Consider the following 23,937-nt stretch of genomic DNA (forward strand, 5'->3'; position numbering starts at 1 on the left):
CCCCCGCCCCGCTTTGGCGGAATGGTTTCTTCCGCCCCTCCTTTCCCTCCCCCCCCTCTCCCCGCCCAGTTCTTGCTCACCACCTGGCTGCGGGCCCTCCCCTTTTCCTACGCTTGATTGGCTCTCAAGGCCGGTCCCTTTCGGGCTGCCCCTCCTGGATTGGTCGCTTCGGCCGCCGCTCGCCCCTCTCTGCCCCCTCCCCCTCCTGGTCTTTTCTCGTCCTCTCCTAGCGTACCCCCACGCCCCTTACGTGGCGACGCTGCCGCCGACGCTTCCTCCATAGACAACCGAGCGGCTCGCGGATCAGGAGGTTTCTGAGCAGTAGCTGGAGCTGTTGGGTCGCCGTCTCCCCGGCCCTCTGAGGACCGGAGGTCGGTGACTGGCCGAGGGCTGCTATGGTGCTGAGTTCTCCCGTAGAGCCGACCGAGGAGAGGCGGTTGCGGCCATGAAGGTGAGAGGACTCCCTCCAGGGGAGGGGGGGCGGGACGGGGCCGGCGGCGCCGACCACCCCCCTCGCCGGTCTCCTCAGAGTCCCCCGGCCGCTCTCCGCGGAGGGGCGGCCTCTCACGACTCTCCTTGGGCTCGCGGCGGGCAGGCGCTGGGAGAGTGACTCGGCCCCCTCGGGAGACCTTCCTCCCAGCCCTCCCCGGGGGCCGCTGGCCGGCCTTGGGAGCGCGCCTCCCTCCTGGGCCCCGCCGACCTGGGGGGGGAGTCGGATCCAGTGAGCTCGAAGCTCCCGCTTCTACGGACCTGTCGGGTGCGGGCCCCCGAGGGCGAGCTGTCGGAGACTGGGACCTGCGGGACCTGCCGGGGGCGCTGAGGCAGCCCGGGAGCCGCGGCCGCGGGGCTTCACCCGAAGTCCGGCCCCGGGGCAGGAGCTGCCTCCTTTACCCGCCGCCCCCCACTCCTCCCCTCCCCGGTCCGGTTCGTCGGGGCCTCGGGCTGAGAAAAAGTGCGGTCTTGGAGGTTGGCGAAGATGGATGGAGAGTCCGAGGCAGCGTCCCGCCTCTGTTTACGCTGCTTGTGTTTCGTTTCCCCAGTTTTAGTGCATTGGGTTTAACAGCTGATGTAGAGTCTCCTGACGGGGTGAAGCTGGGTGCTCGTGCACCTCCGGCAGCCCCATAAGCGCCCTTCTCTCCGTCTCTTTAAATGGGTTCCGATCCCTTCTAAGCATCGGCCGAGAGTGTGGAAGGGACGGGCCAGGGCCAGACCCGTTTAGTCCTTGAGTCTGTCCCGTAATGAAATCCCCAAGGTTTAGAACGATTCTGGAGGCATTTCAGAAAGGGAGAGGGAATGGAAGTGGAAGGAAATTTCCTGTGAGATAGGATTTTAGAAGCAGAAAGCAGCTGACACTGCTCCCAAATCTCAAAATGTTGAGTATTAGTACCGATGTATTACGGAAATGTTGGGATTTGGGAACATAACATTTTAAGTTAGCGCCCTGAACTGATTTTTAACTATGTATCTCATAGAATTTCTAGAAAGTATAGGAAGATTGAGGGTTTCTTTAAGGGTGCTTATTTTTGTCTTAAATCTTTTTTAGCACTTCATCTGAAAACAATTAAAGTACTCCTTTTTTTCCTTACAACTTTTCTTGTTTTTTAATATTGCAAAACAAATGTGCTAACTGGATACTCTTCAAAAGCAGGTTAAATACTTCTGTCCTTGAACTTTGTCCTCTGGCAAACAAAAAAAACCCCTAAAGAATACAAAATTCTGGCTAATCCTGGACTTGCTAACTGGTAATTATAATAAAATTTCTTTACGTCTTAGTTTTTGTGAAACTGACTTTTTCGGGATATAAGTCTTAGACCAGTTTACTGTATATAGAATGGCAACTATTTTTTTGAATTGCTTTATAAAGTCTGGTATGGGGTAATAATAAAATTTTTTTTTTATGAGCATTATCTTTTTCCCATTGAACAATTTTTAAAAACACCAAAACTAGAACTCTTACAACAAATATGCATAGTCCAGTAAAAACATGACCACCTTAGCAGTGTTCAAATAAACATGTTTCATTCTAGATTTTGAGTCCATCATCTCTGGCAGGGGGTGTGGGTGTCACGATTAATCTTAATTCCTCTGGACTTGTGGTTTATCACTGCATTCATCAGAGTTCCAAAGTCTTTCCATGGTGTTTTTCTTCATAATGTAATTGTTTAAATTGCCCTAGCCCTCTTAACTTCACTTGACATTAAATCATAAAAGTATTCCTAGTTTTCTCTGAAACTTTTCATGTTGTCATTTTTTATCACATATCAGTCTGTTAGATTCATATGCCATTGTGTGTTCAATCATTATCCAAAAGGTGGTCACCTGTTTAATTTACATTTGGGGGAGCTATGAAAAAAGCTGTAGCCAATGTAATTATCATTTTTTTTACATGTCGGTGTTTTTGCTCTTTCTTTGATCGTTTTGGAGTAAAGGCCTAAATGAATCTAGTATGTACGATTTAGTAATTTTTGGAGCATAGTTCCAAATTGTTTTCGGGAATAGCTGGACCAGTTCACAGGGCCACCAGCAATTCATTGGTGTGCCTCTTTTCCCACAGCCCTCCAACATGTGTCTTCTTTCCAGTATATTTTTAGTCATTGTCTTAACATCAAATAATTTTCTAATATCCTTAGATTGAAGGACAGCTATTTAACTTCCCATGTAGAGCAGGATTTTTAAACTAAATTGGAATCTCATGTTAATTAAACTTAGCCCTTGGTCATAGACTTCCATGGTCATGGTGGTTTTGACCCAAACTATCTGTTATGTGGATCCACTAGACTTCTGATTTCATCCTTGGGGAACTCCCAGCCAGACTGATGGACAATTCATTTGTAATTTAAGCATTTTAGAATAGTGTTTCTAAGACACTGAGAAGTCACTTGCTCATGCTCCTTAACTACCTATCAGAGGCAGGATTTGAACCAAACATCTGCAGCTTCCAAGGGCTGACCTTCTAAGCGCTGTGCTGTACTGCTTCTCAGATATAACAAGCAAGACAGTATGTTAAAGTGGAAAGAGCCCTGGAAGTGAAGTTGACTTCAACCTAGCCTCAATTCGACCTCATGCAGGCAGGTGACTCACTTCCCTGGGCCCCTCTATTTCTTGTGAAATGAGGATGTTGGCCTTTGAGGTACCTTCTAGTGCTAGATCTATATTTTTATCTGTGACCAGGGATAAGAGAAAACTGCCTTAGGTGATAATAGAAGATTCTTCCTCACTGGCAGTTTTCAGAAGACATTTATAGGTAACAATCTTTACCGTTCCATAATTTCTCAGCAAAGAATACCATACAGATTAATCTGACAATAGTGTGGCAGAATGGGGGTGAGTCACCTATTCAACTTCCTCTCAGTGCAGCTGTTTTTCTTGAATTCTTTACCTAGTTCAAGCTCTGATGTGTTTTGAAGTTACTGTGTGTGACTGGCAAGTTTGTTTTGTGAATACTATACTGGGTAGGTAAAACTTACCTTAAAATTACTTGTTTTCTATTATCTGCAGTAACATAGCACTCGATTTTATAGGATACCTTTTGAGAGAATCTCCACTGTTGTGCAAATAATGTTGAATATCTGATCAAATATCCTGCATGAAAATTCATTACGTTATTAATACTAATGTCTGTGTAGGAATTTTCATTTCCAAATGACTTTGTGAAAAAGCATTTTGAGTCTAGAATTTGTTGAATGAATGAATGAAAAAGCATTCATTTTATTAAGCACTTACTATGTATTAGGTACTTGTTTCTCTTAATACTAGTAGGATGTTTTGGTTAACAGAGTTGAGTTCTATATGCCTTGAGTTCTGTATATGATAGACACAATAGATACTTAGTGAATTTTTGGAATTTCTTCACCTACTAATAATAGCTTTTAAAAATAAATTCTTTTACTTGGTAGGGTAGTTTTGTCAGGTCAGTTTTGACCTAGTTAGGGTCAAAATATTTATTACCATCTTTAGATTCTTCTTTGTTCATATTTAATAAATGCTCTGAGGAAGGTAACTAACTTGAAATCTTTCCTTCTCTCCTATAAATAATATTTAATTCATGTCAGTGCCACAATTTAGAATTTCTCATTTTGTTAGGTTAACAGCATTGGGTTTGGAAGACAGAGATGCCTATAGTCCTTTTCCCACATAGCTTGATGGTGTTAAAACTTTCAAATTCAACATTCAAATTTCTGAAGCTTCCGTATCTGAATTTGAATGACCTCTGTTCCTCAATAAAAAGATCACATAAAATGTTGGTGTGCCTAATTCTTAGTTGAGTTTGGAGCCAGTTAAGTAACTTTCCAAATGGGGGCACAGATCTTAGGTTGTTTATGCCCTCCTGGATTTTTTGGTCACAGACCCAAACTGCAACTTCCTCCTATTGTTCTGTGCTACCATTTAATTTCTTATAACAACAACAAACTGGTTTTCCCCATTTCCTTTAAGTTTAGTAGTGTTTATGGTAGAATCAAACAACACTCTAGTGCATAGGTTCTTAACTTTGGGGTCTGTGAACTTGAATGGGAGAAATATTACATCTTTATTAAATTGTAATTGGTTTCCTTTGTAATCCAATATATTTTATGCATTTAAATGAGCAGTTTTATGCATAAAAACATTCCAAAAGGGGGATGTCTAAGACACAAGGTTTTTTAAGAACCCCTGCTCTAGTGACATTAGGACAGCATTAAAAACATGATACAAATTCTTTTTCTAAGTATTTTGAAATATCCTTTACGCAAGATTATAAAGTCACTTTAGATCATGTGCCCATAAATTTAAAATTCAGAGCTAGCTGACTGGCTCTTTTGGTCTCAGAAAAAGCCTCTTGTTGCTCTTCCTGTGGAATACACTTTTGTTCTGGGCAATGATAATAATATAGGACAGTCTGATTTGAGGCTACCTGAAGAATTACTTTAAAGAGAGAAAGCTTAGAAACTAAAGAGCTTACAGTGTAGTTTTGGAAAGAAGGGCCAAGATGAACCTTCCCTCCAGCTTGTAAATTGTTTAGCTTTACACATAAAATTAAACAGTAATAGAGTTCCAGTTCCGGGGGCAAGTAGTTTGATTCTCACTACAAGAACTAATAAAGTCTTTTAACATTTTATCTCAGAGTTCTGGTTTAGCATACAGGCTATTGTGGTTTCACTCTGTAAGGTTGTATTTAGACTCCCATGATCTGGGGGAGGAAAGACCATCAAAAAATGAGTTGTGCTAATCTCAAAGGGGAATATTCTTTGAGGCCTTTCCTAATTTGCCAGAGGTCTTTGTTGTACTTACTAGGAGTCAAAATTTCTATGGGAGGGAAAGGGTTAGAAGGAGAAAGTAATACTTCTGAAGAGGTGATAAAAAAGAACCTTTTTTTAATAGGTAAATTAACTTGCCTGGTTAGTTCAGAAGGGGAATGGGCAGCTTTGGTAAGTTGTGAGTTCACATTTTAAAAGTCTTTAAACAAAGGCTGGATGACTACTTGCTAGAAATCTTGTTTTTGTAAAAATTATTTAGGTAGTGAATGGGCCTTGATCGTCCTTTCTAACTGAAATTCTGTGGTCTTTTTGCCCATTTTTATTTAAACGATACTGCTTTGTTGTAGCTTCCAGATGTAGTATTAACTGGCACTTCAGTGGACTATTGCTGTCTTGGCTTCTCTTTCCAGTGATGCCCCAGAGCACATCTCATCCATACTCTGTCATCCTGTGGGATTCTTGTCCATGTTCTCCTGTAAATCTTCCACAAGGGGTTCACCAATTTTAACCACTCAGCAAGCATTTATTATGAGTTTACTATGTGTGAGGAATATGTGCTAGGTAGTTCAAAAGAGCCCTGGTCCTTGCAGTCTGGAAGGACCCAATAGCTAATCCTGCTATAGACACTAGCTGTGTGTAATGGGAATGTAAATTTTAAAGATCTTCCCTGCCCCTAGGCTAAAGTGCACCTGGAGCCTGGCGTGGGAGGCTTGTTTTTCAGTAGATACTTCTTGATTGGCCAGTGGGTCCAGAAGGTTGTTACATTCTCTGAGCCAGGAGAAGGCTATATAAGCCCTGATGTGAGGCTTTGTTTTGGGGCTCACTTTGAGAAGTGTTCTGTGATTTGATCTGGATTCTGGGAAGCCGTTGTCCAGAGCCCCGCCCCCCCCTTTGAAGAACCCAGATGTTGATTGGGTATGGATGTAATGGCTGTACAGTTTGGAAAGCTGTCTACTTGATCTGTTTCTGTCTTGATAATTCTGCCTGTATACTTTGAAGTTCGGGGTGCTGACCTTTTTCCCCTGAACAAGGTAAACGATATTTGTCTGACTGATTAAAGTAAGCTTGTTAACCCATTTTGAGTTGCTTTCCTTTATCAAAGCAGATCCAAGAACCTGTGGTGGCAGCAAACTCTGAGGATGCTTGGGGTGCTTGCTGCTACACTGTGTGACCCTGGACAAGTTATTTGACTTCTCTGTATCTTAGTTTCCTCATCTGTAAAGTTGGGGTTTGATTTGACGGCCTCTAAGACCCCTTTCAGTTCCAGTATCTGATCCTATAATTCACTTCAGGGAGAGGGTCAGTCAGTACTCCTTAATTTAGTTTTGATAATGAGATCAAGGTTAGGGCACTGCTTCCTTGGATTTTGATTAAGTACTAGTAGATTACTCTCTAGTCCAAAAGAATCTAAGGCTAAGAGAAAAAAACAATCTTTCTCTAAAAGAGGAAATAGAATGAGTTTTCTATGCTTCTCTCCTAGGTCACACCTCAGACAGGGCAAGCAGAATGTACTCAAGTATTTCCAAAGGGCAGGGGATATACCACTGAAGGGAAAATCACCAGGATTTCTTTATGATATAAAAATTTTTCCTTTCAGTATTTAATCTTTGCTCCTATTCAGCCTTTGCCCCTTGTGAGGCAAAGAAATTGCATTGTGAAGAACACTGATATTGAGTCTCAGCTGGGTTCATATCTCGACTCTAAGCTTCCTGTTATGAACTTCTACAAATTGTTTGAACTCTGAACTTTGTGGTGTTTCCATAACTTTAAAAAAAAGGGGTTAGTAGACTTGATCTCTGAAGTCCACTGGCCCAAAATGCCTGGAATTTCTTTTTAAGTAGCCCATTATGCTGTTGATCAGGGCTCTGTGAACTTGAGTGTGGATTAAAAAAAAACCCAGAACTATTTTGATAACTAATTGGTTTCCTCATAACCCTATGAATTTAAAAGCATTCTGGGAAGGTCTGACAAATGGGGTCCATGATACAGAAAAGGTTAAGGACTAGGACAGAAGTGACAGTCCCTGCTTTGAAAGAACTCTGATGCAGGAAACAGTAATCACTTGTGAAATACAAGATTAATTTTAGCTCTCTAGAGTCTGCCCAAACTGTAGAGCTTTAGAGACTGCACTACTGTGAGCTTTGCTTCTTGGGGAGAGGGGTGGTAGAACTATGCCTGTAACTGTATACAGTAGACATAAACTTGAAAGAGTGTGTATAGGTTTTTAAGAAAACAAGTCTTTTCTCAAAAACACTAGAAATGCTTACTATATTCAGAGACCATCAAGTCAAATCCATCTCTGAAAGGCATCATCCTCTCTACAAGTAATGGCAAAGTCCTACATGAGCGTCTAGCCCTTCTTGTTGCTATCTGTTGGGGGCATGAAGCCTGAGTTTGCTTCCACCTAGCCCACTGCTCAAGGGTTATTCTGTAGGGCCAAACTGAAAGGCTTATCTCTTTTCTATTTGAGACAGCCCTTCAAATGCTTAAAAATAGACTTTAAGATCTCAACCCCCTGCTAAGTTTTCTCTGGACTAAATCTTACAGGGAATTATTTGAAAAATATAGTAACCTTTTGTCAGGAAAATTACCCCCTAACTATGTTTTAAAATTTTATTTTAATATATCTAGTTTGCTTTAAACAGGGTACACCTATAGCTCCCACAGCAAATATTCTTCTATATAGCTAGCTCTTGTATAATGCTTTAAGGTTTGCATAGCTGAACCTCACAACAACCCCAGGAGATAGTTGCTATTATTATCTGATAACATCCCCATTATCAGATGGGGAAATCAAGGTAGACAGGTTAAGTGATTTGCCCAGGGTCAGACAAGCTTACAATATAGTAATTTGAATTCAAGTCTTTGTGACTCCAGGTCTAACACTCTTATCACTTTGCCACTAAGCTATCTCTTTCAAAATTGAATTCAGTAAACACTTATTAAGAACCTACTATGTGCTTTGCACTGTGGTAAGTGCTTTACAAATAACTCATTTGGTCTTCACAGTTCTGTTGATGTCATCACTATTATATGAGCATTTTTTGTATTAAGTTGATAAGAATCTATTAAGCACCTACTATGTGTCAGGCATTGTGTTAAGTGATGGGGCTACAAAGAAAGCAGCAGTCCCTGCTTTTGAAATCATCCCAGAACCCAGAGGCAGCTCTGTATAGGGGATAGTCAGTGGATTTAGAGATAACACATATGAGGCCTGAACCCCAGGCACCTTCAAGAAAGGTTCTCGATCTTTATCTGTTCCTCTGTATCCTCCTAAAACAGCACTGTCTTGATGGCTTGTGGTGAAGTTGTAAAGATCAAATGAGATCATGGACGGCCAGTGCTTTGTGACACAGACCAGCAGTTAATTCCAGATACTAGCCCGTCATTGGGAAGTTTCCAAAGTCGCTTCAGAACCCTGGGTTATGGTTGCCCATTGTTTTGTGCCTCTTCCCCATGCTGTTGTCCTGTGCTTTCCAAGTATCAGCAAGAACTAAAAATAGTCATCTTTGTGTAGACTTTTACAAATACTATATAGTTCATATTTGATTGCAAATTCAGATAGAAGAAACTGCTTGGTTCGGTGCTACATGTAGTAGCCATGTTAAGAACTCAGTTATCTGGCAGCCTTACCAGGAAATGGAGCCCAAAACCACCCCTGAAAAGCCAACAAAATGTCACAAAGCCTATATATACTAACATGCAAGACCTTCAGACTCTTGCCCAAAGTCGATTAGCTCTTACTTTACCTGTTCTAAAAAAATGTTACCTGGATTCTAAGCCCAACAACAAATTGCTGTGGCAGGGCGAGAACTGAAATGAGAGGGAACTGCTATGTGCAAGCACATGGAAACTAAGAAGTGGCCCCAGGATCAAGGTAAAGTAGTAGATACTGAGCATTTTACTCTATTTGAACAAATAAAATGATCAGTCATAATGATAACCATATAACTTTAAGAAAAATGTAAATTTATTCTTTAAAATGGTAAGGAAGTATGTAATACATTTTAGGAAGATTCCTGTTCATAAACGAGAAATCTTGGTGCTTCAAGGGTTATTAAGCCCTCAGCCAATTCCTAATCATTCATTTCCAGACAGGTGTCCAGCTAGCTGAGGCTTACTGTACTTTGAAATGAATTTACTAATTGTCTGATGATTTCTTTCAGGCGGGTGCCACATCAATGTGGGCTTCATGCTGTGGGCTGCTGAATGAAGTCATGGGGACTGGAGCAGTAAGAGGCCAACAGCCTGGATTTGGGGGAGGTACTGGCCCATTCCGATTTGCACCAAACACTGACTTTTCCACATACCCACCAGCAGCTACAGGAGGAGCTAATATAGTTTGCAAAGCCTGTGGACTTTCATTTTCAGTTTTTAGAAAAAAGGTGAGTTCTACTTATTTAATATTTTTTTTAAATATCAGTCTTTGATACTTTAAATCAAGTAACAGGCAAATTCCTTTGAGTGAAACTGTGAGCTGCTTCAGGCTTTTTGCCTCTTTGTTAGTAAAGTTCTTAGAACTCAGAAGGGATTACTTACATTTACTATTCTAACTTGATGTTTTGTTCTGGTGGCTTACCAGGATGAAGCCTTGCTTTTAGAATTTCAGGGTCTGTGTTAGTTTTGTGTGTAAAGGAAGGCTTTGCTGAAGCTTCTCACTTTCTGCTTCCAGTTGCCAGTGTTGAATTTTAAAAGCAAATTATGAACACTATTTCTTAACAGTTTAGCCATCCTTCTGGCTCTAATACTCAGTGATTCTGTGTGTATGGTGATTTTGTTTATGGCTGCTTTAGTATAAAGAATCTTTAAGCGTTTTTGAAGAAGTATCCTATGGCATTTATATTTTATTGTATGGGTAAACTGAGGCAGATACCAACTTGAACCAGTCCTGAAACCTGTGTTGACTTTCACAGCTTGCCCTGATACCCAGGAATCATGTGCCTTAAGCAGTTACACTGCAGCTTTTGTCTAAGGAAGAATGAATTGTTTTCATAGAGATCTGTGGTTACTTTAGTCAGGGCACCATGGCTCCTCATTGATCTAATTGTACCAAATGCCTGTGCCCTTACTCAAAAGGCTTGAGCATCTTTCCAAATTTGTCGAGTTATTATAGTAGTATTCTGAGTTCAATTTTTCAAAATTATCCATTGGTATTAAATATTAAATGAAGAGTCATAAAATAAGTGTAGCTGCTGATGTTCCGATTTCAGAACATTTTTCATATGGCAAAATAACTTTAAATATCCTTTTTGAGGGTCCTTACATTCCCAGGTTGTCTTGAATTCTCTTAGCAGTTCACATCTTAATTTTTTTTTTCAAGAAATACTATTAGCTTGTGGAAACACTGCAACAAACAGAAATAAATTATTGCATTTCTTTAACTACAGACTCTCTAAGCTCGGATATAGAAATAGCTTTGAGAGTGATTAAGGCTATGAAAAGGTACGGATTATTGTATTAGCAGAGTTCTCTATTTCCTAGGATTAACCTTGAAGGATCAATTGCCTTTCTCCATTATTTACTCTCATTGTGGTGTTCACATCTTTCTTTAACTGGGAGTAAATGTTCTATGAAAAGACCCAGGGTAAAAGTTTCTCACTGTTCTTTCTCCACTTGGTGGTGTCAGCTGTGCTCTCTGCTAATTATATGTTTGTGCTGGGGGTGGAAAGGTTTTAATTCATTAACACAGGCTTGTATGGTTTTCTGAAAGTATCTATTGGATTTCTGCGAACCCAGATCACTTCAACAGTTCAGTTTGTTTTCAAGTGTTGTTAACTCCCTTATCATCTAAAGACCTGTAAAAATGGGACAGCGACATAGAGGGCTTCATGACAATGCCATGTAGTATGCTGATATTAAGAACTGCTCATGCAAGAAAAACAAGCAGGGACTAAAGGAGTTGCCGGTCCAGCATCCATAATAAGCGGTTTCTTTTCTGTCTTCTTCTCTAGCATGTATGTTGTGACTGCAAGAAGGATTTTTGTTCTGTCTGTTCAGTCATACAAGAAAATTTCCGAAGATGTTGTACTTGTCACTTGTTACAAGAAACTGCCTTTCAGCGCCCTCAGCTAATGCGACTGAAAGTCAGAGATCTGAGGCAGTATCTCATTCTTCGAAACATACCAATAGACACTTGCCGAGAGAAAGCAGACTTGGTTGATCTTGTGCTGTGCCATCATGGATTGGGCTCCGAGGAAAACTTAGACACGCACAGCCTGAATTCTTCAAGATCACAGACTTCTGGCTTTTTTACACACCCATTTTTTTCAACATACCCAGTCCCTTCTTCAACAGTGTCTTCATCGCAGGGAGACCTTGCAAGCCAAAGAGGAAACTCAGGCCCTGCAGCACTTTCACAGGTAGCCGCCACTTGGAGCTAATTTCTAGAAGTACCTGGATGTTTGTGAGTCTTTGTGCCTCAAGTCTTCTAGGTAGAAAATTCACCTAAGATGATTGCATTGTACATTGTTTGGGCAGGAAGGGCCCACTGAGGCTTTTAAGATAAAGTGTCAACAAAGTAACTGAATGCAAAATAGTACAATTCCATATTTTCTTGGTTCTTATTCTGTGTATCTTAGCAAATTTGAGGCTTTTTTTCTAGCCTACTAATGAAGGTGTCAGGGTTAGGATTGAGTGATTATACCCTTGTATCCCAGTTTATCTATTTTAAATGGGAATAACATTCTCTGCCATTTACTGGGGATGTTGAATTAATGGCAGCACATGGTGCAGAATGAATGTTTATGGAATTACATGTAGATGTGCCGAGTATTACAGAAATCTTACACAAATTCAACACTGAAAGGTAACAATTCTGTGCGGTGTTGCCTCACTAATTCACATTAACGGGGGAGAGGTCATACAGTAATACCTCTAAATCAACATTTAAGGAAAGTTAGTTTTATGTCTTTAGCAAGTCAAAAGCAGGATTGCCGAGTAGAGATCCCCAAAAGATTTAGCAGAATGAGTAGATTTATCAATTATATATATAAATTGATGCTTCTAAAGTTTAGAATTCGTAGAAATCATTTTATCCTATGCCTAAGTGAACTAGGGCCAAAAGAAATCGACATGCCCTCCAAAATTATCTTAGATACTGTCCTCCATAATTTTAGTTAAATTTTGTTATTCAGCAAATGTTACCAAGGTATTATGAGGAAAACCTCAGGTCTTGTTCTCCAAGCCTTAATGGAGGGAGTCAGACACAGATAATTGATTCAGAAGAGAGTTTAAGTGCTATGAAAAATCTTAGATGAGGAATGAACGAGATCACCCCTTGTGTGGGTGTCAATGTCATCAAAGACAAGGAACCCAGAGCGGATAAAGTATATGGGGCTGGGTTAAGCAAAGACACAGTGATGAAAGTACAAAGGGAAGGTTAGAATGCAAAGGAAGAATGAAAAAAGGCTGAAATGACAAGTTGGGGAGCAGTGAATGCTAGGATCCATTTTTATTTTTAAGTAAGCAGAGGGGAAGTGACATGACCAATTTAATGCATCAGGAAAATCATTTAGGCAGCACTGTGAATAGTTGGAAGGATATATTGATCAGAGCAGGAGTTAACTTTTTGTGTTTGTGGGCCCCTTTGGCAGTATGATGAAACCTGTGGACCCCCTTCTCAGAAAGTATAAAATAAGGTGGCACAGTGAATAGAGCACCAGCCCTGGAATCAGGAGGACCTGAGTTCAAATGTGGCCTCAGACACTAAACACTAATGTGTGACCTTGGGCAAGTCACTTAACCCCAATTGCCCTACCTTCCCCCCTCCATAAAAACAAAAAAGTATAAAATAAAACACATGATTATAACAGCAACCAATTATATTTTAACATATAAAGTTCCTGGGCTACAGAGAGGAAGATTGGTTATATAAAGCCATTATTACAAGAGTTCATTTGAAATGGGAGGAAGGTCTCTGGAAAAGGGTCATTGGAATGGGAGTTGAGGAAAAAAAAAGGGAAAAGGACAAAATTGGGAGAGGTGGCTACATTTAAAGGGTCATAGTAGGATATGAAGACAACAAGAGGGTTGAGTTTTTCTTTTTTGCCTGTCCCTAATTAAAGGTTTTATTATTACTGCTACTCACTGGGCTCATGGCTATTAGAGAATGGGAAATACATCTTAATGGAAATTGAAGGCCCTGCTTTTGAGCATTAAAAAAAAAAAAATCCAGCTAGCTTTAGCCATCAGCCAATTAGTCTTTTAATGGGTCAGGGTATTAAGAATTTGGGGGGGGGGTATCCCTGTAGGGCAAGGCTTTTTAATTTCCTCTAGTATCTATTTCTTTCATTATAGTTAAAGTGGCCATTTCTTATCTTTGTGATAAGAATTAAGATATTGGCAAAATAACTGCAGGACCCTTCTCAGTCAGTACTCTGGTTTATCAATTCCTTGGTTGTTCTACTTGCACAGAAACTTTAAATACTGGATTTTCACAAAAACAAGCCTTTTTAGGGTGAAATGGGTTCTAACTTTGTAAGGAGAGGCAGTACCAATGCATGGGATCGTTCTCCAGAACATGGGAGACTGTTGTTTATAGAAGTCGTTTCCTTACTGTGTGGGAAAAGTGGTTTTTAGCATGATGCCCTGAGCTTTGTTAGGAAAGTGTCTTTTTGGTCCTGATCAGATTCATTATGTGCACAGGGACAAGGTGAAACCCCTTCAACAAACACAGAAGATGATGAAGAAAATGCTGAAGAGGTGAGGGAGCCCTCCCATCTGTTTAAAACTTAGGGTTGCCAGGGCGGCCAGGTAGCACAGTGAGTAAGAGCACCGGGCTCTGATACTTAGCACCACACCCAGAAATAACTGGTCGTGTAACCTTGAGCAAGTTACTTAACCCCAGTTGCTTAAAAAAAAAAAAAAAACTTAGGGTTGCCTTTGGCAGCCTAGCCTTGGTGGGTGGGGAAGAAAGTCACCTTCCATGCTTCGGGGCATTGAGGTTTGCTGTCCAAGCAGCATGTTAAACTGCATCAGATCCATGCTGGAGCTGTCTGTGCCACACTAGTTTTACCCTAGAGTGCAACATAAAAGATGCTGTCTGTGTTTGTAGATCCCTGGACTCTCTAGAAAGCGGATGAGAGCTTCATTATCTGATCTATCAAGTCTTGAAGATGTTGAAGGGATGAGTGTCCGACAGTTGAAGGAAATCCTTGCTCGAAATTTTGTCAACTATTCTGGCTGTTGTGAAAAGTGGGAGCTGGTAGAAAGAGTGAACAGACTATACAAAGAAAATGAGGAAAATCAAAAATCATGTAGGTTTGTTTACTTTTTTTTCTTTCCCACTATTCCCCTCCCTCCAGGCTTTCATTTTTAAGGGGAAAACTGGTGACAGTTGGCATAAAATTTGCTCAGAATATAGAAAAACAAACTTTCTCCCAAATTTTTTTTCCCTATACCAAAGTAAAACTCTATTAACAAAAACCCTAGTAATAGTACCCGTCACTATATTTTACTTGTAAATCTTCTTTTTAAAGGTGGCAGTGAGGTATTCCTACAATAAATATAAGTGTATTTTGTGACTGATATTTTTGAATGTGAGTCACTGAATAACTTAAATCCATCATCCCAGGTCCTCTGGCACCAAATCTAACCGTCTTTTTTGCTATTATCGTCTTCCGTCAGTGGATAGGGAAGTGGGCCACAAAGTTGTGACTTCATGTTACACAGTGTATGGTCAAGAAAGAAATGCAAAAATTCTGGGTTGATGACAACTTCCTATTTGTCACCTGACAGTCACAGGTTTACTTCTACTGTTAATGCATCTTGGGCAGTTTTTATTTTGCAATCATTCAGCATTCTCCTAAGCAGTATTTCCAGAACATGCAGGGAGTATTTTGGACACTGTTAAGTTCCTGAAATAATAGTAGTTTTGATGGAGAACCTACTTATTAGATGTAGAGACTCGGTCATCACCAGGCATGATGTAACATGGCTGTTACTTTTTCTCCAGTTCTGGTTCTTCAGCCATCCATGCCCATGACGGTGTGGTTGTGGAAAGAAGACCCTCAAATTTGACTCAGCATCATGTCTGGCACTCCAAATTCATATCTCCTTATTCAGACCTAATTTTCCTCAGGTTCCGAAATGTAGGCCAGGTGACTGCAGTGACATATAACGAGACATAAACATGAAGATTCCATGTTGGGTGGTTCCGGTGGTTAGCACACGCTGTTGAAGACTCATAGGCTGCATTGTCAAGTGGGCGTGTGTGGGCTGGTGCCGGGCTGGGCTCGTGGGTGCTTCTGGATCACTGTGCATTGTCCTGTGGTCCTGCTGCATTTCCAATTGCCTTTCAGACGGAGATAAGATGCAGCTCAATGATGAGGAAGAAGACAACCTGTGTCGGATCTGCATGGATGCAGTCATCGACTGTGTTCTCCTGGAATGTGGCCACATGGTCACCTGCACCAAGTGTGGCAAGCGCATGAGCGAGTGTCCCATCTGCCGGCAGTACGTGGTCCGAGCTGTGCATGTCTTTAAGTCATAGAAAGGCTCCTCTTCGGCCCCACAGGTTTATTTCAGAAGCATTTCAATAAGCAGACAGGGTTTGAAACCATTACAGTTCAAAGGCTGGACTTTTTTGTTTTGTTTTTATTTTTAAAAAATTTTCATTATGACTTGTAGAAAGAAGAGTTGATCTTGCTCAGTTTGATGTGGAAACACTTTCTCTGTGTGACATTTCCTTGGAAATCTGGGAGGGAATTTAGGGGTGGGAAAAGACCCTTCCCATTGACAAGAGCTTCCAGATTGGTTCAAACAGTGTATGCACTGTTTGAACTTGCCTGTTGCTCTCTTGACAATGCTGCCCCTCCTCCCTTTCACGGCTGCCCCCTTCCAACAAGGTCAGCGTCTGTAAGTAGAGCGCACGGTGCGCTCTAAGCGTGGTCTTGCAGATTATTTACTCCTTTACTCGAGTGTATTTAAATGCTCATTGATAAATGTCAAGTTTCCACATTGTTGCTCTTATTCAATATACTTAATTCAATATAATTGGAGACAAATGAGTCTACATAGAAAACTGCCAGCGCCTTAGAATAAACATGTCAATTTATGTTCTGATTAAGCATTTCCTACCAATGGCTGCATCAAGAGTATTTGTTATTACAGAAGTTTGTATGTTAAGGACTTTTTTTTTAAGCCTGTAACATTTTACTTCCTTGTATAGTAAAAGGTGTTTTTGTTTTTTTTCCCCTCAATACTATCCTGCTAACTTTCAAGCTTAGGAATAAATTACAGATTTTAAACAAATCTTCACAGGTGTGTTACTGTGTACAGTCTCAGTCAATTTCTAACAAATCTAATTTGAAAATAATGTGTGTTAATTGCATGTCATCAGGGTTATGTAATCTGAGGTATATGATTCTGAAAAGGAGAAGGAAGGGGAGGGAGGGCCTGAGCTCTATGAATATCCTAGCGACTCTGGGGAGCAGCATCCTTTGGTTAAAGTGGGAGGAGCCGGGAAAGGTCCTAATGGGGAAGAAAGTCTGAGCTTACTGTATGAATTAGTGGCAGAACCCACCCACCCACAGGCACACAGGGAGAGGGAGCACAGGCCAGAGAAGCTGCTGCAGACACAAGATGTGATGGTGCCTACCTTGGGGGGATCCACAAGGACAGGCCTGCCAGAAACCACAGACACTCTAACCAGCTTTCATCAGCTCCAGAGGGTGGCTCCCATGTGAACTGAAGGCCGTGTCTCTGCCAGCTCCTCCCCTCAGCAGCTTCAGACAGGCCCTTACCTGATAAGTTAATTTCTGTTAAGGAATCCCTGGTGGCTGTCAGCAGGTTGATGGACTGGTCAGTGACGTGGTTACAGTAACTGAGGTATAATTTGGAGGAGGGGCATGTGACAGAACACTCAACCCCAATTGCCTTGCCTTTCCCCCCTCCAAAACAAAAAAGGAAATTAATAACTTGAATTGGCTTGTTCTTTTACCACTTTTCATCTTTTAATAATAAGCATTTTAAGCATTTCTGGATAGGCAAGTATTTGACTCAGGGCTCTGATGTTAAATCAATGGAAAATCCAGCCCAAGTTCTTGATGTTTTTTACCTTCTATAAAGTGGAGTGTGCTGTTCAATGTAGGATCATGTTTCAGTTTGCATTGTCAAAATGGGTGAAGAAGGTAGGGCTCTGAACGTTCACCTCCTCTTTTGAAAAGAATAATCCCTTGAAATGTGGGGTCTTGGAAACAGTTTTCTAGCATTCTTAGTTTGAGTGTTTGGCTGCCTTTCCATTGAAGTCCCTGGAGCATCCCCTGGCTGGTCAGTGTACTGAGGAAGTGTTAACACTTCTCTTCCTCCAAAGCATCCAGAGGGCCTTTCACCTGCTCTGCCTGACGTAGCTCTTGGCTCTTCTTGTTAAGCACTGGACTTCGAAAAGGTTCTGTCTCCCCCAAGCAACAAATAGAGTGGTTTCAGAAATCTGAGGAGTAGCAGGTGGTGTTGAGATGTTCATGAAACCACAAATAAAAGCCTAAACTAGCAAATGCTAGTTTAGGGTGGGGAATGGGATCCAAGGTGAATCAAAAATAGATGTTAATCCAAATCTTGTATAACTCTAAATCTCTGGTTGTTCTTAAGAAGGGGATTTTTTAGCTCATGTCTTAAGATACCAAATGTTAAAATCCCCACAATCATGATCTGTGGATAGGACATAAGTCTATAACAGAACTGAGGCATTTTGGCACCTCAGTGGAATACTCCCCAACATTTACTCCTTTTGAGATCTACATTTCCTGGACTAAGATAATGAAATCTCATGGGGCAGAATCTTGTTGCACTTTGGCCTACTGCCAAGTTCCACTTAGAAGAGAAATTTGCATCTTGTTCAAGACCTCTTCCTTACTTAAAATCAGTCTTTTTTTACTTTTTAAATAGATATTTATAAACTTGAAGTGGTAGTTTTTCCCTGATATTTAGTGTCTGCAGGAGAAGCTGGACCTGTGACCACAAATGCTTCCTAAGTCTTGTTTGTCAGGAGTAGAATGAGCTTCTCCCTGGACTCCAGCTCTGAATCCTCTAGCTTGACAAGTCATTGGGACTATTTGCCTTCTCTTCAGCCTCCTCCCTGCTTTTGTCCATGGAGGGGGAAAGGCCCTTGCCCCAATTCTGCCAAGGTGCTAATAATAACCATATGGTCTCTGTTGCAGCTGTCAGGGCAGGATCTTACATTTGCAGGTAACAAATGACAACCTGCCTGCTTCCTATCCTTACCTTTGGAAAGCAGCTGTGACCACCAAAGAGCCATTCCCAGAAGGAGCCTGATTTTCTAGACAAGTAGCAACTTGGAAGACCAAAGTGATCAGGAGAGAGCAACAAAAAAGCCTTACCTGCTACATGGACACGTCAGTAGTGAGCTCCAGCTGCTGTAACAGTAACTGGAACTTTATGAACAAGCCTAGATGAGCCTGTTGTGGCACTATGGGACTTGTGGGGCAGGACTGGGAGGACAGATGGTCACCCTGAAACTAGACAGATTTGGTGGTTTTGGGTGGCCCAAGTCTTAAGATCAAGTTTGGGGTTGAATTTAGAAAGCAAAACCTAACACTGAGTGGGGTTTGGCTCTGATCTACTTCGCTCTAGGCTTCTCTGTTCTGTGGCAAAATGGAGGGGAAAACCAAAGATTGGGAGAATCTGAAAGGTTCAAAAATGACAGTTCTCCATGGACTAAAAAAATCTATAGGGAAAGGAGTTCTGAAGGCACAGACCAGACTCCAGTTCTGGGCAAAACTCTAGATGACTTTGAAGGGAGGGTTGGTCAACAATTTATCTCAGAGAGAAGGCAGTGACCACCAAGACCCAGGTTCTCAGCAGTCACAGGTGGTGAAAATCATCTGGCCCCAGAGGACCAGGTTAGCAGCACCTCTTGGCAGGGAGATGCTAGTACATAACACCTTTGTTACAAGGCAGGGAATCATTGGAGAAATCTGTATCAGGGGAATGCTGTATAATTTAGATAAATTTTTGGCAAAGCACTTGAAAAGAGGTAGAGATGTGGATTTGGAATTCACCATTAGACCCAAAAGGGTCTTTTTGCTCATGCCAACCTTGTAGCAGTCTGCAGTAGAGTGCCCCAAGGCTAAGCACTTGAAGGTCTACTGCTGTTTTTTTTTGTTTTTTCTCAATGACTACTTAGAGAAAAGCACCAATATCATGCTTAGCAATTTTCCAATGACAAAAGCTAGGAGTAAAAGCTAGTCCAAAGTCACAAAGATCCAGACTGGCTATTGGGCCAAATAGAACGTACATTTTTAATAGGAACAAATAGGAGTTATTCAACTTCAAATATTATGGGGGTTGTCTGAAAGATCCAGATCTTTTAGTGGCCTTGAAGGCTAACAAACTCCACAGTGGAATATGACCAAGTCCTGCAGTAAACCAATCTGACCATTTCTGGAATACTACATTCAGTTCTAGGAAAGGTTCAGGAAAGTTGCATCTAGTCAAGAGCCTTGGAGATCAAGCTATATGAGGAAGTAGAAATGCTGAGGCTCTGGGGAGAACAGAAAAGCCTCAAAAAACGTAAGGGCTGTCACAGAACCCCAGAGGGCAAAATGCAGAGCAAGAGGCAGGTGGAAATGCCTGCACAGCTCTGCTGGGCTCCGCTCCCACTGACAGGCTGCTGCTGCTGGGGTGGTAGGTCAGATGCCCAGGCATGTTGTACATGGGATTCTTACATGAATGGCCTTAAGGTCTTTCTGAACTCTTGGTGATGAGGGAGCTGCAAATTGTACCCTGTGCAAAGGGCAAGAGGCTTGACTTTTTATCAGCAGGAGCCCTGGACAGAGGGGGCTCCACTACTAATGTGACTAAGCCTCAGTTTACCGTTTCTATTTCAAGAAAAGCTGATGTGGACAAGCCATCAAGGCTTCTGGTGACATAGCATCCTCATTTTACTAGTGATGAGACCGAAGCTCAGAGAGTGGCTTGTGCATAGTCACAGGTCTAGCAGATGATGGAGACCCAGATCTCCTGAAACTATTTCAGCACTCTCTCCATGACACCTTCCTGCCTCTGGCAACTGAGGCAAATTCAGGATTGAACAGATCAACTGATACCCAGAAGGGTAGCAACCTAAATATTTAACTTTTTAGAAGCAGCGATCAGTTTTTATTAAAGTCCTACTAAGGTGGTAAGGCTGGTGTCTTAAAGCCTTCCAGATCTGCAGGAAGGTAGCTACCTACCTGAGTGTGGATGATGTGTTTTTTCTGAGAACACTGGTAGTTAACCCTGTATGGTCTGGACCCACCTGAAATAAAGCTACTTGTTCTACCTGAACCATTTGCAATACAATGTTTGAGGTTCTCCCTCCCCATTTCACAGTAATGCCGGAAATGCAATTAGAGTGCTTTCTGAAGAAAAAGGAGGAAAAAGGATGCTGAATAGACATACATGGCTCCCATACAGATGAGGACCCTGGACAAGACCACTCCACCTCCTCACTAAGATGGCCTCGTCTCTTCCAGCTCCATCGAAACCTCGGATAGTCTGTGTCACTAGGAATTAGAGGGTACTCCTGTTTCCAGTGGTGCTTGCTCTCTTGTAACATGGTAAAGATGGGTTTGCCCTCCAAACCAATTCTTCCCCACCTCCTAGAACAGAAACCCTCAAAGGCTTGTGGTGTTGTCTTTTGTACAATCGTTTATACAAATTCAACAAAGGTAAAACTTCATCGAGAAGGGTTATGAAAACACCACCTTACAACAATGGCACTTATGAATGCACAATTGTACAATGACAAGGGAAGAATTGTGGCAGAAAACCTGAGCTGAGAACTCAACTCACACTGCAAAGGAAAGGAGAAAAGAGAGACTATGTTTGACCATTTATTCTGCGGCTTGACTCACTGTATAAATGAGGTCTATACAGTAACGAGCTCATGCTGGAGCGAAAACCTCCTATGTGCAAAAGCTGAAATTGGAATTGGAAAATTCTGAGGAAAAAAGGCAAATTCTGTACAGAGAAAACTTGGCCAAAAGTCTTACTTCAACTATAATTGACACTGTTTTTGCACAACATGCTTATGTCACTTCTGAAGGATACAAGCAGGATATAAACTCCCATTCAGGCATGCTTTGAAATTGAAAGTGTGAGCCTGCTTGGCCAGACCTGGGCACATCTGCTGGCAGATTATGTTTATCTCATGAAGTATAGATAGGTTCTAAGTTCTCTCCTACCTTAAGTAAACCATAAATGTTGGCAATCCCAAACCAAAATCAAAAACGAAAAACAACACTGGTGTGCATTCAAATGTTGCATAAATAACCTTTAAACAATTTGTACAAAAATAGTTCTGCATCATGTATCATGTAACAAAAACAAAACGAAACACAGGATGGGTTGAGGCGGCAGAAATGCAGCTTTGTGGTCCATTGGAAAGATACTAAAAACTTGGCAGGGGGAGGGGTTCGCCGTGGGGAAAAGAGGAGCAGAAATTAAAAAATGTACACTTCCAAGCTCATGCTCTGGTACCTTTAAATAATATCTCGACAATCCATCCTTCCCTCCCTCCCCACCCCACCCTCCCTGCCCCCCCAGCTGTGAATGTCTTAGGAATCTGCACAAAAGCCAGGGAGTACAGAGTGCCCTGGCCCCTGCGTGCTGGGTGTTCACAATGTGGGAGGTGAACTCGGGCCTTTTCGGGACCAATCGATCAATAGACAGGGCTTGTAAAATGGGATCTTTGCTCCTCTGCAAGTCCAAGTTCCAAGTGTAAAATAAAATCCCCATGTATTCTGAAATGAAAGTCATTTTCCCCCTCTCCTTCCCCCCCATCCCCAGCCCACTATTTACACACCTGTCCTTGGACTAACTCAGTTTCTGTAGGAGTTTTTCTTCCACTTGCCCAAACTGGACACTCACTGACATTTCAGCTATGAACTGCTCACAGCCTTCCTTGGTCACCTGTTTACAGTACCTTAGGTCAATATGACAGATATTTCCACAACGTTTAAAGAATGACAGGCACTGGTCAGTAACCTTATTGCAGTCTGCAGTGAAAACAAAACAGAAAGAAGACAACCATCAGTGTCCTTGATTTTCTGGACATTGACACACATTAAGGTGTGACTGATGCTAAATGGGGGAAGCCCAAGCTCCCTCCCCCCCTCCAAAGGACCTAAGGATGGACCACAGTTTGTAGGTGGCCAATCAGATCCTAGATCATGCTCAACCTCCTCTCTTGATTGACAGATGTTGGACAAGGCCCAGATGGATTAAATAAGTTGTCAAGGAGTTGAGCCAGGATTCAAATCCATGTAGATCCTGCTGCTTCCCATAAAAGACCTCAGAAAAAAATTTAGAAACCATCTAGTCTAACTATCTAATTTTGCTGAGGGATGCCCAGAATTAACGAATATTTGTTGAACTGAAATGAGTTGTTCTGGTGTTAAAACACCAGGAGTGTTGCTGCTGAACCAGATTAAAATGTGATGGGTAAAAATTTTTACAAGATAAAAATAGAACATAGATGATGTGAATATGTGGTTTTCTGAGTCAACGTGTATCCCTCAGGGAGCCTTCTTATATGGTTTAGTGCCCCCATCTCTATTTGAATTTGACCCCAATGCCCTAGGTCATACTGAAAGCCAAACTCCACTTTGACCCTAATGGCTTTAGGTATGATCAGAGCCAATTTCTGGTGCTGGAAAGCAGCAAAGCAGTGTGGTAAAATAAGTTTCAGAGAAAAGAGATTGGGATCCCAGAACTTTGCAGTGACTGCCTGGGTGACCTTGGACAATCCCTGATCCCAGCTTCAGTTTCCTCCTCCTCCATGCTCTCTCTGTGCTCCTGCAGGCAATCACCCAGTGATTCCTAAAGCCATGTCCATGGCGGGGGGTGGGGGGCTCCAAGGGGGGGGGCGAGTCTCAGGTAGGGACAGCCTGAGGCCCAGAGGCCATCGATTTGGGTGGATAGAGGAGTCAGAGACGACTCCAAGGAGCCTCACTCACAGAAAGGTGGCTGGGGAGACTTGGCAAGGGGTGGGGCAAAAGCTTTGGGAGAGACAGGCTTGGCCCAAACTACAGTTCAAGAAGATTGCTGTGAAAGGGCCAAATGGATAGAGATCTGCATGGTGGCCCAAGAGAAGGAAGGGGAGAGAGGGCCTGAGCTCTATGAATATCCTAGCGACTCTGGGGAGCAGCATCCTTTGGTTAAAGTGGGAGGAGTCGGGAAAGGTCCTAATGGAGAAGAAAGTCTGAGCTTACTGTATGAACTAGTGGCAGAGCCCACCCACCCACAGGCACACAGGGAGAGGAAGCACAGGCCAGAGAAGCTGCTGCAGACACAAGATGTTATGGTGCCTACCTTGGGGGGCTCACAAGGGCAGGGGGCAGCATAGGGGGACAGGAGGGCACACAGACACTCTAACCAGCTTTCATCAGCTCCAGAGAGTGGCTCCCGTTTGAACTGAAGCCTGAAGGCCGTGTCTCTGCCGGCTCCTCCCCTCAGCAGCTCCAGACAGGCCCTTACCTGATAAGTTAATTTCTGTTAAGGAATCCCTGGTGGTGGTTCCTACGGCTGTCAGCAGGTTGATGGACTGGTCAGTGACGTGGTTACAGTAACTGAGGTGTAGTTTGGAGAGGAGGGGCATGTGACGGATGATGAGCCGCAGAGAAGCATCTGTGATGTCCAGCCCAGCGAGGCGCAGCTCCACGATGTTCCGAAGCTTACTTCTGTTGTCTATCTGGCCTGGTTAGGG

General features: G+C 42.3%; 2 protein-coding genes across 4 annotated transcripts in view; one reads left to right on the top strand and one right to left on the bottom strand.

The window, feature by feature from the left end:
• The first annotated feature begins 235 nt into the window (after positions 1-235).
• On the top strand, positions 236-16,484 carry RNF34 (ring finger protein 34). 2 transcript variants are annotated; one of them, XM_069081587.1, is made up of 6 exons: positions 236-451; positions 9,401-9,619; positions 11,186-11,593; positions 13,878-13,934; positions 14,287-14,488; positions 15,533-16,484. In XM_069081587.1, the coding sequence occupies exons 1-6, from the start codon at positions 446-448 to the stop codon at positions 15,721-15,723; spliced, it is 1,083 nt and encodes a 360-aa protein (XP_068937688.1). In that variant the 5' UTR covers positions 236-445; the 3' UTR covers positions 15,724-16,484. The 2 variants fall into 2 exon arrangements, with proteins under 2 accessions (XP_068937688.1, XP_068937689.1); XM_069081588.1 differs by lacking the exon at positions 13,878-13,934.
• A 5,005-nt stretch (positions 16,485-21,489) lies between these two features.
• Positions 21,490-23,937, bottom strand: part of KDM2B (lysine demethylase 2B) — a 138,298-nt gene continuing 135,850 nt past the window's right edge. For both annotated transcript variants that reach the window (XM_069081586.1, XM_069081585.1), the window contains 2 exons: positions 23,709-23,927; positions 21,490-22,228 (listed from right to left, as the gene is read on the bottom strand). In XM_069081586.1, coding sequence (XP_068937687.1) covers positions 22,047-22,228; positions 23,709-23,927 — 401 coding nt within the window. In that variant the 3' untranslated portion in view covers positions 21,490-22,046. The remainder of the gene's footprint in view (positions 22,229-23,708; positions 23,928-23,937) is intronic.

The sequence above is a fragment of the Petaurus breviceps genome, unplaced genomic scaffold (assembly GCF_028583685.1).
Source record: "Petaurus breviceps papuanus isolate PSGF00001 unplaced genomic scaffold, PetGlider_PUasm1.0 99, whole genome shotgun sequence".
In the NCBI taxonomy this organism is placed as follows: Eukaryota; Metazoa; Chordata; class Mammalia; order Diprotodontia; family Petauridae; genus Petaurus; species Petaurus breviceps.